Source organism: Pleurodeles waltl, chromosome 11 (genome assembly GCF_031143425.1).
Source record: "Pleurodeles waltl isolate 20211129_DDA chromosome 11, aPleWal1.hap1.20221129, whole genome shotgun sequence".
Taxonomy (NCBI): Eukaryota; Metazoa; Chordata; class Amphibia; order Caudata; family Salamandridae; genus Pleurodeles; species Pleurodeles waltl.
Genome location: NC_090450.1, coordinates 880,321,367 through 880,335,780, shown reverse-complemented (window position 1 = coordinate 880,335,780; position 14,414 = coordinate 880,321,367). Strand labels below are relative to the sequence as shown.

At 44.5% G+C, this 14,414-nt stretch overlaps 1 protein-coding gene across 7 annotated transcripts in view; it reads left to right on the top strand.

Moving 5' to 3' along the window:
• ACACB (acetyl-CoA carboxylase beta) overlaps positions 1–14,414 on the top strand; it is a 1,528,264-nt gene that overhangs the window by 507,243 nt on the left and 1,006,607 nt on the right. For all 7 annotated transcript variants that reach the window (XM_069214760.1, XM_069214756.1, XM_069214757.1 and 4 more), the window contains one exon: positions 852–1,015. In XM_069214760.1, coding sequence (XP_069070861.1) covers positions 852–1,015 — 164 coding nt within the window. The remainder of the gene's footprint in view (positions 1–851; positions 1,016–14,414) is intronic.

The window sequence follows — 14,414 nt, the reverse complement described above, 5'->3', positions numbered from 1 at the left end:
ACACGCTTCCCTCTTTGTGTGATATGATACATGATATTTAGTTTACCAGAAAATAAGGGTATATATGTATTAATCCCAGGCAAAGTGTCAACTGCAGAGGGCTCGACCATCATTTCCTATATTAAGCTCATTGTTTCCTACACCAAGCTCAGGTTCTTCCTTCCCTTGACTGCTTTGTCCTAATGTATTTTCCGTTCTTTTTACACCATGTAGCTGTGTTGCCACCCCATTATGATCATATTGTTTACTTAAATTAATGGTTCTGCACCAGGTCTTGAATGCAAGCCTCCTAGTGTATACAATATACATTCAGTAATTAGTGTTGTGCCAATAATTTCCATAAATATTTGAATATCATCTATTTTTATCTCCAAACCACAATGTCCATTCAAATAACATTTTTAAGTACTTCTTCAGCTGTATTTTTCAATACTTAAATGTTTGTTAAAAGTGCATATATGAGAGATGTAGAAGTTCAAATATTTTGTATATTTATATATGTGCACTCACAAACCTAGTCTAGTTAGGTGAGTGTGGCTTGAGACCAGGTAAAATATACATCTCCCTTAACTTTCGAAATAGATACATATATTTTTTAAATGTTTTTCCTGTAAAATAAATATTCACTGTTTTCCGAAACTCCCCCTGCTCCCCACAATATGAACGAATATGTATGAAAGTAGGAATTAATTTTCTGAATAAGTGTAAATTAATATCACCATAGTAAAATGTGCATCCAGTTTCCAAAGATTGTTTATGATGTACATCTATTATTTCATGTTCCGAAAATCTGTCTAGACAACTTCTTCCATGTATACTGGTTCACCTGATTGTTTATTTTGTACTTCTAGGGTTTCAAGCCAAGCTCAGGGACTGTACAGGAGTTAAATTTTCGAAGCAGCAAAAATGTTTGGGGCTATTTTAGTGTTGCCGCTGCTGGAGGGCTGCATGAGTTCGCAGATTCCCAGTTTGGCCACTGTTTCTCCTGGGGAGAGAATCGTGAGGAGGCAATCTCGTTAGTATAACCCTCACTTATTACTTTAATCTGAAAAAATCTACTTTCTTTATGGTGCATTGAATGATTTCAAACATTTGAATATGACTTTGCTCAATTTAAGCTTTTTTAAACATTTCTATTGTTGTAAGTGTTTCCATTATTAATTGGCATTCGTGCTTCTTCTTTCTGTGTTGGAGGAAAGTGCCAGGAAGTACCAAAATAGGCTTACTTATACATATATTCTCGTTTTAGTTGAAATCCCAATGTGTTATTACCCCAAACCTAGCCTCTACTTGTGTTTCCACCCCTGTGCCAGTTGAGATCCTTTTCTTTTCTGTGTACACTGGATGTAGGTGAAAATATTGCCTGACACTTCTTCCAAACAATATTTAAAAGTTATAAGATGTCTCACTAGTCCAGTATTATATAACCAAAATAGATATGTAGGGGTGACTGGATACATTTAATCTGGTTGAAAGAGTCTGGCATATATCCAGGTTATTACCTGCTAAGAGTGGTGTAATAGTGAAAAGATGTCACAACATTAATGGAGATTGAGGAAAAGGAGGGTGAGAAAGGAGATAATTTCTTATTTGGATGAGATTGAGGAATTGCATAACATATATCCCTTGACCTCTCATAAGGAAGCATAGAGATGTCTGTATAGTTCTTCGTTGAACAACAGAAATAAAAAATAGATGTGTGGGTTCCTCATAAATATATGTATAAAACCCACATGAAGAGGTGACCAAAGGAAGAGGCACAGTATACAAAATGATCAAAGAAGGGCAGAGAACAGGAACCTTAGGATAATAATGCAAATATACATTATTTCAAGGTTAAAAATAAGGCATTAAGTAATCTAGTCAAACTACAAGATGCAGTGATGCAAATGATGTTTAAATATCTCTTAATACATGTAATTGCTGTGAAGACAGTTTGGAGGCAGTGAATTATTTTCTAAGGGATAAAATCAATGAGGTATTTGCCTCATTCTAAAATGTTACGCCAAATGAATAATTTTGTGTTAACTTATAATTACATTGTTTTTCGCAGTCAGTTCCTTCTTGAGTTATGCAGCACTTTGATCTGTTGTACGTTTGCCCCTTTGTAATCTAATATTATGATGGGCTGGTGGGAGCAAGACTAGTCTTGAAAAACTGAAGATTACCAATAAATGCCACATGTAGGTATTTGGCTGATATTCATAGATGACATATTTGTGATGTGGAAAGGTGAGAAAAAATTGTTATGCCAATGTGTGCAATATTTAAATACCAGTGATAACTTTAGTTTAACAAAGTGTTTCAGCCAAATGGAACTAGTATTCCTTGATGCATTGATTACAAATGGAACTAGTATTCCTTGATGCATTGATTACGTTTGAGTAAAACAAGAGAATAGCACACACTAACAGAAAAAATACTACTGCAAATGCTGTTCTCCATGCCAGTTCATGCCCTCCCAGATCTTTAGTTAGAAGTATCCCGTATGGCCGATATTTAATATGAAGACATATTTGTTATGGCAGTTATAGATTCATGATGAGAGAGAATTAAACTATAACTAAAAGGTTTTTACAATGGGGTGATAAATAGACAACTTTAGCAGACGCATTTAACTGACTTAATGCACAGGTTAGAAACTCCTTGCTTTTTCCAAATCTTGCTATGTACTACCTCAAAGTAGATCTGCAGTCTAAATCAAAAAAAATATTTAGAATTAAATCAAATGTATAACTCCATGTAGTGCAGGTAACTGGCAGATTTGAAAAATGGTAAATATTGGAATTTAGTAATACAAGATCATGATTTAGGTGCCCAAAATCTGTTAATTACTTTTTGTAAATTACCTAACTTGAGCGATATGATAGCCTACATTCTCCATCATGGATAGAATAGCCCACTTTAAACTGGTGACCACCTCTACCGTTTGACTTTTTTACATGTGGTCACTGCAAATAATGCAAACGTGGCAGTAAAGTTATGAAGTTTTTTTTTTTTTAACAATGAAAGTAGTATAAAAATAACATTTTGGATTATTTAGTTTGTTTTACAAGGCTTCTGTTTTATGTATCTGATAGAGACTTCTAGTTGCAGATTCCTTACCTTAAAATTTTCCCCAGGCGTCGGACTGGATCCGTAGATATTTTCTTGGAGCAATACTCTTGCGCATCGGTAGGTGGCGTTGGTCGACTCCGCAGGCGTAGTTGGTGTTGCAGTCGCTGTGATGACGTGAGGAGTAGTGACGTCGGTACTTTTCTTTCCGCGCCACGCTCTGATCCGGACAGGGCTACCCTGGTCTCTTTTTGAACTAGTTTGACTGTTTTGTTGGGTTTTTTGTTTTTTGTTTTTTGTGCGTCGAGATGTCCCCAAAGACCGGTTTCAGGCCGTATGAGGACTGTCACTGCATGATGTTTGTGACTAATCAGATCTGTTTGTGGTGCTTTGAGCGCGACCACAACCCAAAGTCGTGCTCGACTCTGCTTAGGTCCCGGTCTCGTTCAAGGGGAAGGTCTCAAGACCGCTTGCGGAACCATCACCATTCTTCTTCCTCCAAGTCTTTGGTAAGAAGAAGTTGAAGCGGTCCTGTCACCCTTTGAATTCACCCCGTCGCTCGGCTGATGCAACGCAGGAGGAGCATAGATGCTCGAGGCCTCCGTCTTTGGAGCCTGCTTCTGGGTCCGCTCCGTGCTTCCCCAAATTTCCGGGAGCCGGAGCGACCCCAGCCCAATTAAAGGAGTTTTATGAGGCCATGCGCCTCATTTTTGGGCAGGCCAACACAGAAATGGCACCTATAGGCCCAAGGGGTTCGGTCGGGGGGCCTTCGGGTTCCGCTCCAGCCACCGAAGTGCCCTCTGCACCGATGCCGGTTGTAATACTGAGACCTTCCCCGGCACCTGTTCGATTGTCGACGCTCGCTACGTCGGTGGTACCCACCATAGACGTCGACCCCATCCTCATCCCCAACGACTCGGAACAGCGTCGGCCGATGCCGCCTCTGTCTTCGATGGGACCTACTCACCCCAGGTTGGATTTGGACCCTTTTCCTTATGGGTACAAATTCGGGGAAGGATTGGAGGGGTCCCTGGACTCTTATGAATACCAGGATGATCCTACTTTGGACTGGGCACAGTAGTTGGGCGAGGCCAGTGGCCTGGACACTTCTCCAGATGCTGGCATGCTGTCTCCTCCTACCGTGGCTACGGCGGAGGGAGCAACTTATTCTGTGGTGGTCAGTAGGGTGGCTGAGGTCCTTGTCTTTGACCTGCCTACTGTACAGGTCAGATCAAATCTCCTGACAGAGGTGCTTCAGCCAGGGGCTTCTACATCTGAGCCCCTTCTGCCATTCAGTGAGGCCCTCACCGATGTCCTCTTGGGTACTTGGTCCAAACCCAACACAGGGACTCCTGAGAACAGGACTATCGCACGCTGTTATTGGTCCGCACTGAACAACCTTAAATTCCTGTCCCAACACCCCACGCCTGAGAGTCTTGTCATCCAGGCTTCCTCTTCTTCAGGCGCATTCCCTTCCGCTCCCCCAGATAGGGAATCAAAAAGGCTGGAACAATTTGAGAAGATGTTGTCTTCCTCCAGTCTTGCGCTGCAGTCCATGAACACTGCATACCTTTTGGGTCGCTGTAACCACTCTGTGGGATACAGTCGCGCAAGTTCTTCTGCAGATACTGAAGGAGGCCCGTTCTATTGTCTCCCAAGCTGTCACTGGGAGCGCCGCGATCCGATGTGGGTTGGACACGACCGACTGTCTGGGCAGATCGGTTGCTATTACGGTGACCTTGAGACGCCACGCCTGGTTGCGTACTTCCGGTTTTTCAGGGGATGTCCAACAGTCTCTTATGGACATGCCCTTTGATGTCTCCTGTCAGTTTTGTGGACAAGGCGGACTTGGCCTTCGATAGGTTCAAGGACTCCCGGGCCATGGCTCGGTCCCTTGGCCTTTACACTGCCCCCCACCCCCAACAGTCCGCCTTTTGCCCCTTTAGTAGCCACGGAAGGGGCTCCATGTCGCGTCTCCAACCCAGGCACCTTGCCACCCATGCTGTTCATCCGCTGTGTGGCTGGGGAGGTGGAATCCCTTGTGGGCGTAGGACAGGGAACCAGAGGTCTGCCCAGTCCATCCCTGGCCCCACTGCAGCCTCCTAATCTGCCTAGTCTGTTACCTCACTCTGAGCCAGTTGGCGGCAGGATTTGCCATCACCTGCCCTACTGGGAATCCATCATTACAGACAGGTGGATTTTGCAAAAAGCTCAAAAGGGCTATTCCCTCCTCTTCGAATCTGCCCCACCAGCCATGCCCCCATCAGTCAGCCATCTTCCGGAGGATCATTTGGCTCTTCTCCACCAGGAAGTCACAGCTCTCTTGGCCAAGGGAGCCATAGAGAAGGTACCTGTGCCAGAAGTAGGTCATGGTCGTTATTCCTGCTACTTTCTGGTGCCGAAAAAAGGACAAGGGGTTACGTCCTATACTAGACTGTTGGGACCTCAATTACTTCCTCAAGAAGGAGAAATTCAAAATGCTCACCCTGGCCCAGGTCCTGTCTGCTTTAGACCCAGGAAACTGGATGGTAGCGTTGGACTTGTAGGACGCATATTTCCACATCCCCATCCTGCCTGCCCACAGACGTTACCTGTGATTCGTAGTAGTTCACGAGCACTATCAGTTTACCGTGCTCCCCTTTGGCCTTACCAGCATCCCTCAGGTGATCACGGAAGTGATAGCGGTGGTTTCAGCTCATCTGCACAGGTTAAGGGTCTCAGTCTACCCCCACCTTGATGACTGGCTGTTGAAGGCGGACTCACCCCAGAAAGTTGTCTCCCCCCTTCAGACTACAGCGAGCCTCCTGCACACGCTGGGGCTCACTGTCAATGTGCCAAAGTCACATCTGACTCCCTCTCAGATGCTCCCTTTCATCAGAGCTGTTCTGGACACATTGCAGTTTCAGGCTTATCCTCTGGAAAAGCGAGTCCAAGATGTTTGGGCTATGATTTCGATCTTTCAGCCTCTGTCTTGTGTTTGCGTGAGACTGACTCTGAGGCTGCTGGGCCTCATGGCCTCCTGCATCCTGCTGGTAACACATGCCATATGGCATATGGGGGCTGTGCAGTGGGACTTGAAGTTACAGTGGGCACAACATCAGGGAAATCTCTCCGACATGGTCCAGATCTCGGAGGAGACTGTGAAAGACCTGCAGTAGTGGCTTTTGAATCCGCATTGGGTCCACAGCAGATCCCTCTCTCTTCCCTAGCCGGATCTAGCCATAGTGACAGATGCGTCAATTCTGGGTTGGGGTAGCAACAAGGGAGAAGCGGAGATCAGAGGCCTCTGGGCTCCATATCAATCTTCTGGAGCTCCGGGGGATCAGACTTGCGTTGATAGTATTTCTTCCCTCTCTCAAAGGGAAAGTAGTGCAAGTGTTCTCAGACAACAGTACCGCCATGTGGTACTGCAACAAACCAGGTGGGGTAGGATCCTGGACCCTTTGTCAGGATGCACTACGCCTCTGGACATGGCGGGAAAATAAGTGCATTACCATGGTGGTTCAACATCTGGCAGGCTCTCTGAACGCCAGAGCAGACGAACTCAGCCGTCGATGCACAGCCGATAACAAATAGCGTCTTCATCCGGAGGTGCCACAAAGTCTCTTTCAGAAGTGGGGAGAGCCTTGGTTAGATCTGTTCGCCTCTGCAGAGAACACGCAATGTCTGCTGGTTTGCGTGTTGGAATTTCCAAGACAGCACTCGCTCAGAGACGCTTTTCGTCTCGAGTGGAACTCCGGCCTCCTTTTTGCCTTTCTACCTAAATACCACTGCTGCCCAGAGTTCTCAAGAAGATCAGGAATGACCTGGCACAAGTTATCTTGGTGGCGGCTCCGGACTGGGCACGGAGACTATGGTATTTAGAGCTGTTGAGCATGGCCACTAATCCTCCACTCAGACTGCCTCTTCTGGAGGATCTTCTGTCGCAGCAGCAGTGGACAGTTCTCCACCCTAACCTGTCCAATCTCCGCCTTCATGCATGGAGATTCAGCGGCGGCAGTTGACGACTTTTGATCTTCCACCCAAAGTCTGCAATGTTATCTTGGCAGCCACCTGTGTCAAGAACCCCCAAATTTGCAATGCTTTGACTCCTGTGAAGAAGGGGAGAAGAGCAAAGTATTTGCAATTCAGAAGATATCCACAATGGCAGAGACGACGTCCTTATTGGAGAATATTGTTTTGAGTGATATTACAAGTATTACATCAAAATAGGCATCCAAGATGGCTGTCAAGTTGTGCCGGCATAAATTACCATTCTAGTGTTTCTTTGCCACAGTCAGGTTCTTAATAGCCGTGCGCAGCTCGAGTGCTGCGCACGAACTCTGACTGGAATCCAGAGGCAAAATATCAGAGCGCATATCTTGAGGTAAAGGTTCGGCAAAAGCACTAATGTACTTCAAAATCCTGAGGTGAACAGCACTGACGAAGGCACCTGAGTTCACAGGAATCCAGAGGTAAAAAGTATCGAAGGCATTGTCGTTTATAGAATAAACAAACAATTCAAGTGAGTCTCAGACAAATTTGACAACGTAAAGTCAGTGAAGGCTTTTAAGGCTTCTTGCAGCATTCTAAGAGTATCGCTTAGAATTTATGTAACTACTTGATGTGAGCAATAATAAAAGATACGTTAGAGAGCCAATGCAAAATAGTATTTTGACGTTCCAGACCACGAAGTGGTTGGCAGGAATTTAGTGCGTTTTGTTGGCTAGATTCAGGGAGCAACAGTATAAAAAATACTTTGAAGACACAGTAGAAGATTTTGTCACCTGTTTAATGACAATATGGTCCAGAGAAATTCATAGATTCTGTTGATAACGTAATGAAAGAGAAATCTAAAAAAAAAAAAAAAAAAAGGCAGTATACCTACAAGGAATGTAAAAAGACAGTCAATAAGAATTCCAGTTTTCACAAGTTATATGACAACATTCATTCTATACACGTGTGTGTGTGTGTGTATGTGTGTGTGTGTGTATGTATATATATATATATATATATATATATATATATATATATATATATATATATATATATATATATATAAATATATGTTCGATGGCATGTGTAGCTGCAGATACACATGCTGTGCACATCCCGCCATCTGGTGTTGGGCTCGGAGTGTTACAAGTTGTTTTTCTTCGAAGAAGTCTTTTCGAGTCACGAGACCGAGGGACTCCTCCCATTTCGACTCCATTGCGCATGGGCGTCGACTCCATCTTAGATTGTTTTTTTTCCGCCATCGGGTTCGGACGTGTTCCTTTTCGCTCCGTGTTTCGGGTCGGAAAGTTAGTTAGAATCTCGGAAAAAACATTGGTATTGTTTGCGTTCGGTATCGGGTTAGTTACAACAGATCGACACCGAATTTAGAAGAGTTCCGGTGGCCCTTCGGGGTTTTTTCGATTCCCCGTCGGGGCCTGGTCGGCCCGGCCACGTGTGAATTCAAGGCTGATGGAACGGACCCCATTCCGCTTCTGTCCAAAATGCCATAACAAGTATCCATATACAGATCAGCATCTGGTCTGTAACTTGTGCTTGTCCCCAGAGCACAAGGAAGATACTTGTGAGGCCTGTCGAGCGTTTCGGTCCAGAAAGACGTTAAGAGACCGAAGAGCCAGAAAACTGCAGATAGCGTCGACGCCGACAGAACAAGAGCGTTTCGAGGAAGAAGAGGAAGCTTTCTCTATCCACGAATTGGAGTCGGAAGAGCTCGAGGCCGAAGAAACGCCGAAAACCGTGAGTAAGACGTCGAAACATAAGACTCACGAGAAGTCAACAAAAGCCCAGGGGACGCCACCGCCAACAGGCCATGGCTTAACCCAAACAAGCGGTGACCGAGCCAAGGCACCGAAAAAGGGCACGCTGGTGTCGAAGTCATCCGACTCCGGTCGAGATACCGCCACACAGCAATCTCGGACCCGAGACATCGGCTCTGAGAAATTTCGGCACTGTCACAGCGGCACCGAACAAATTCGGCATTGAGACACCACCACGCCGAAAATTACAAAGGTTTCTACGGAGCCTAAAAAGGCCTCCGAAAAAGTTTCGGTTCCGAAACATCCAGCCTCGGAGCCGAAAACAGGTTCCTATACAGAGGAACAAGGATTGGCCTCCCAAAAGAAAAAGATAGATTTGGAGAGGAAGTTCGAGCTGTAGAGCCAGACTATACTCAAAGGAGGTTCCACATTCATCAAGACACAGGGAAGATAACCACTCTTCCTCCAATTAAAAGAAAAAGAAAACTTGCCTTTCACGAAAAGGACAAGGAGCCACAGGCAAAGGTGGCATAGAAAACAACTCCACCATCTTCTCCACCACCATCAGTGCACACATCACCAGTAGCAACTCCTCCACTGATGCACTCCCCGACTCATACTGCCATTAGTCAAGATGATCCCGATGCATGGGACCTTTACGATGCTCCAGTATCGGACAACAGCCCAGACTCGTACCCTACCAGGCCGTCCCCTCCTGAGGACAGTACATCTTACACACAGGTGATCGCAAGGGCAGCTGCTTTCCATAACGTCACCTTGCATTCAGAACCAATTGAGGATGACTTCTTGTTTAACACGTTAACCTCCACTCATAGCCAGTACCAAAGACTACCTATGCTCCCAGGAATGCTAAAACATTCAAAACAAATCTTTCAGGATCCTGTTAAAGGCCGAGCCATAACTCCAAGGGTGGAGAAAAAGTACAAGCCACCTCCAACAGATCCTGTTTATATTACAACGCAGTTAACTCCAGACTCAGTAGTTGTCGGGGAAGCTCGTAAGAGAGCAAACTCTCATACCTCGGGAGACGCACCACCTCCAGACAAAGAGAGTCGCAAATTTGATGCTGCGGGCAAAAGGGTTGCAGCACAAGCAGCAAACCAATGGCGCGTTGCCAATTCACAAGCGCTTTTGGCAAGATATGACAGAGCTCACTGGGATGAGATGCAACATTTGATAGAACACTTACCCAAGGAGTTCCAAAAAAGAGCACAACAAGTGGTGGAAGAAGGACAAAGTATCTCTAATAATCAGATACGGTCTTCAATGGATGCAGCAGATACGGCTGCAAGGACAGTAAATACTGCAATAACAATAAGAAGGCACGCATGGCTCTGCACGTCAGGTTTCAAGCCGGAAATTCAACAAGCCGTGCTAAATATGCCATTTAATGAACAGCAGTTGTTTGGGCCGGAAGTCGACACTGCTATTGAGAAACTCAAGAAGGACACTGATACGGCAAAAGCCATGGGCGCACTCTACCCCCCGCAGAGCAGAGGCACCTTTCGCAAAACACCTTTGAGGGGAGGGTTTCGAGGATAACCTACAGAAACCACAACATCACAAACAAGGCCCACTTACCAAAGCCAATATCAGCGGGGAAGTTTTCGGGGGCAATATAGAGGGGGACAATTCCAAAGAGGTAGAGGAAAATTCCAAAGCCCCAAAAGTCCTCAAAATAAGCAGTGACTCACAAGTCACCCATCCCCATCACATAACACCTGTGGGGGGAAGATTAAGCCAATTTTACAAACATTGGGAGGAGATAACAACAGATACTTGGGTACTAGCAATTATCCAGTATGGTTATTGCATAGAATTTCGAGAATTCCCTCCAACAGTCCCACCGAAAACACACAGTATGTCGAAACAACATATAAATCTTCTAGGATTAGAAGTTCAAACATTGCTCCAAAAAGAGGCAATAGAATTAGTACCAAAACAACAACTAAACACAGGAGTTTACTCACTGTACTTTCTAATACCCAAAAAAGACAAAACTCTAAGACCTATACTAGATCTCAGAATATTAAATACATACATCAAATCAGACCACTTTCACATGGTTACATTACAAGAAGTAATCCCACTGCTCAAACAACAAGACTACATGACAACACTGGATCTAAAGGATGCATATTTCCATATACCAATACATCCTTCACACAGAAAGTACCTAAGGTTTGTATTCCAAGGGATACATTACCAATTCAAAGTGTTGCCATTCGGAATAACAACTGCGCCAAGAGTTTTTACAAAATGTCTAGCAGTAGTAGCTGCACATATCAGAAGGCCGCAAATACATGTGTTCCCGTACCTAGACGATTGGTTAATCAAAACCAACACACAAAAACAGTGTTCACAACACACAAATTACGTCATAGAAACCCTACACAAACTAGGTTTCTCAATCAATTACTCAAAGTCACACCTTCTGCCGTGTCAAACACAGCAATACCTAGGAGCAACAATCAACACAGTAAAAGGAATTGCCACTCCAAGTCCACAAAGAGTCCAAACATTCCAAAATGTAATACAAGCCAAAAGATACAGGTCAAATTAGTAATGAAACTCCTAGGCATGATGTCCTCATGCATAGCCATTGTCCCAAACGCAAGGTTGCACATGTGGCCCTTACAACAGTGCCTAGCATCACAGTGGTCACAAGCACAGGGTCAACTTCTAGATCTGGTGTTGATAGACCGCCAAACATACATCTCGCTTCAATGGTGGAACAGTATAAATTTAAACCAAGGGCGGCCTTTTCAAGACCCAGTGCCACAATGCGTAATAATGACAGATGCATCCATGACAGGGTGGGGAGCACACCTCAATCAGCACAGCATCCAAGGACAATGGGACATTCAGCAAAAACAGTTTCATATAAACCACTTAGAACTGTTAGCGGTGTTTCTAGCTCTGAAAGCATTTCAACCCATAATAACCCACAAATACACCCTTGTCAAAACAGACAACGTGACAACAATGTATTACCTAAACAAACAGGGAGGAACACACTCAATACAGTTGTGTCTCCTAACACAAGAAATATGGCATTGGGCGATTCACAACGACATTCGCCTAATAGCACAATTTATTCCAGGGATTCAGAATCGTTTAGCAGACAATCTCTCTCAGGATCACCAACAGATCCACGAATGGGAAATTCACCCCCAAGTACTGAACACTTACTTCAGAATGTGGGGAACGCCACAAATAGATCTATTTGCAACAAAAGAAAACTCAAAATGCCAAAACTTCGCATCCAGGTACCCACAACATCAGTCTCCGGGCAATGCACTATGGATGAACTAGTCAGGGATATTTGCGTACGCTTTTCCCCCTCTCCCACTTCTTCCATATCTAGTAAACAAGTTGAGTCAAAACAAACTCAAACTCATACTAATAGCACCAACATGGGCAAGGCAACCTTGGTACACAACACTACTAGACCTTTCAGTAGTACCTCATATCAAACTGCCAAACAGACCAGATCTGTTAACACAACACAAACAACAGATCAGACATCCAAATCCAGCATCGCTGAATCTAGCAATTTGGCTCCTGAAATCCTAGAATTCGGGCACTTAGACCTCACACAGGAATGTATGGAGGTCATAAAACAGGCTAGAAAACCTACCACTAGACACTGTTATGCAAATAAGTGGAAAAGATTTGTTTATTATTGCCATAATAATCAAATTCAACCTTTACACGCATCTGCAAAAGAGCTAGTAGGATACTTACTACATTTGCAGAAATCTAAACTAGCTTTCTCTTCCATTAAAATACATCCTACGGCAATTTCAGCTTACCTCCAAATTACGCACTCAACTTCATTATTTAGGATACCAGTCATAAAAGCGTTTATGGAAGGCCTAAAGAGAATTATACCACCAAGAACACCACAAGTTCCTTCATGGAACCTCAACATTGTCTTAACACGACTCATGGGTCCACCTTTTGAGCCCATGCACTCTTGTGAAATGCAATACTTAACGTGGAAAGTTGCATTTTTAATTGCCATCACATCTCTAAGAAGAGTGAGTGAGATTCAAGCATTTACCATTCAAGAACCTTTTATTCAAATACACAAAAATAAAGTTGTGCTACGGACCAATCCCAAATTTTTACCAAAAGTAATCTCACCGTTCCACTTGAATTAAACGGTAGAATTACCAGTGTTCTTCCCACAGCCAGATTCTGTAGCGGAAAGAGCACTACATACATTAGACATCAAAAGAGCACTAATGTACTACATTGACAGAACAAAACTAATTCGAAAGACAAAACAACTATTTATCGCCTTTCAAAAACCTCATACAGGAAATCCTATTTCAAAACCAGGCATTGCTAGATGGATAGTTAAGTGCATTCAAACCTGCTATCTTAAAGCTAAAAGAGAACTGCCTATTACACCAAAGGCACACTCCACCAGAAAGAAAGGTGCTACCATGGCCTTTCTGGGAAATATTCCAATGAACGAAATATGTAAGGCAGCAACATGGTCTACGCCTCATACATTTACCAAGCACTACTGTGTAGATGTGTTAACTGCACAACAGGCAACAGTAGGTCAAGCTGTACTAAGAACATTATTTCAAACTACTTCAACTCCTACAGGCTGAACCACCGCTTTTTGGGGAGATAACTGCTTATTAGTCTATACACAGCATGTGTATCTGCAGCTACACATGCCATCGAACGGAAAATGTCACTTACCCAGTGTACATCTGTTCGTGGCATTAGTCGCTGCAGATTCACATGCGCCCACCCGCCTCCCCGGGAGCCTGTAGCCGTTTAGAAGTAGATCTTAAACATTTGTACATTTGTAAATATATTACTTGAAACTTCATTATGTACATACGCATTCACTCCATTGCATGGGCACTATTACTAGCATACGCAACTCCTACCTCACCCTCTGCGGGGAAAACAATCTAAGATGGAGTCGACGCCCATGCGCAATGGAGTCGAAATGGGAGGAGTCCCTCGGTCTCGTGACTCGAAAAGATTTCTTCGAAGAAAAACAACTTGTAACACTCCGAGCCCAACACCAGATGGCGGGATGTGCACAGCCACGCCGGCTGGACACCCCGACGTTGAAGAAGAGGAGACATTCTCCATTCCTGACTCGGACGAGCCCGAGAGTGAGCAGCCGGCGAGGCAACAAACCGTGAGTAAAACAGCCCCGGCCAAAACTCTCACAAAAATAATGAAAGCCTAGGGGACGCCACCGCCAACAGGCCATGGCTTAACCCGTAAGCACGGTGACCAAGCATCGGCACCGAGAAAGGGCACACACATGCCGAAGACATCCGACTCCAGTCGAGATACCGGCACAGAGTATACTGTGTTACCAGGCATGTTAACACGCGAAACAGGTGTTTCAAGACCCAGTCAAAGGCAGACCATCACACCTAGGGTGGAAAAAAAGTACAAACCTCCCCCTACGGACCCTGTGTACATCACGCAACAACTAACACATGACTCTGTGGTAGTAGGGGTAGCCCGGAAAAGGGCAAACTCACAGACTTCTGGGGATACACAACCACCCGACAAAGAAAGTCGAAAGTTCGATGCAGCAGG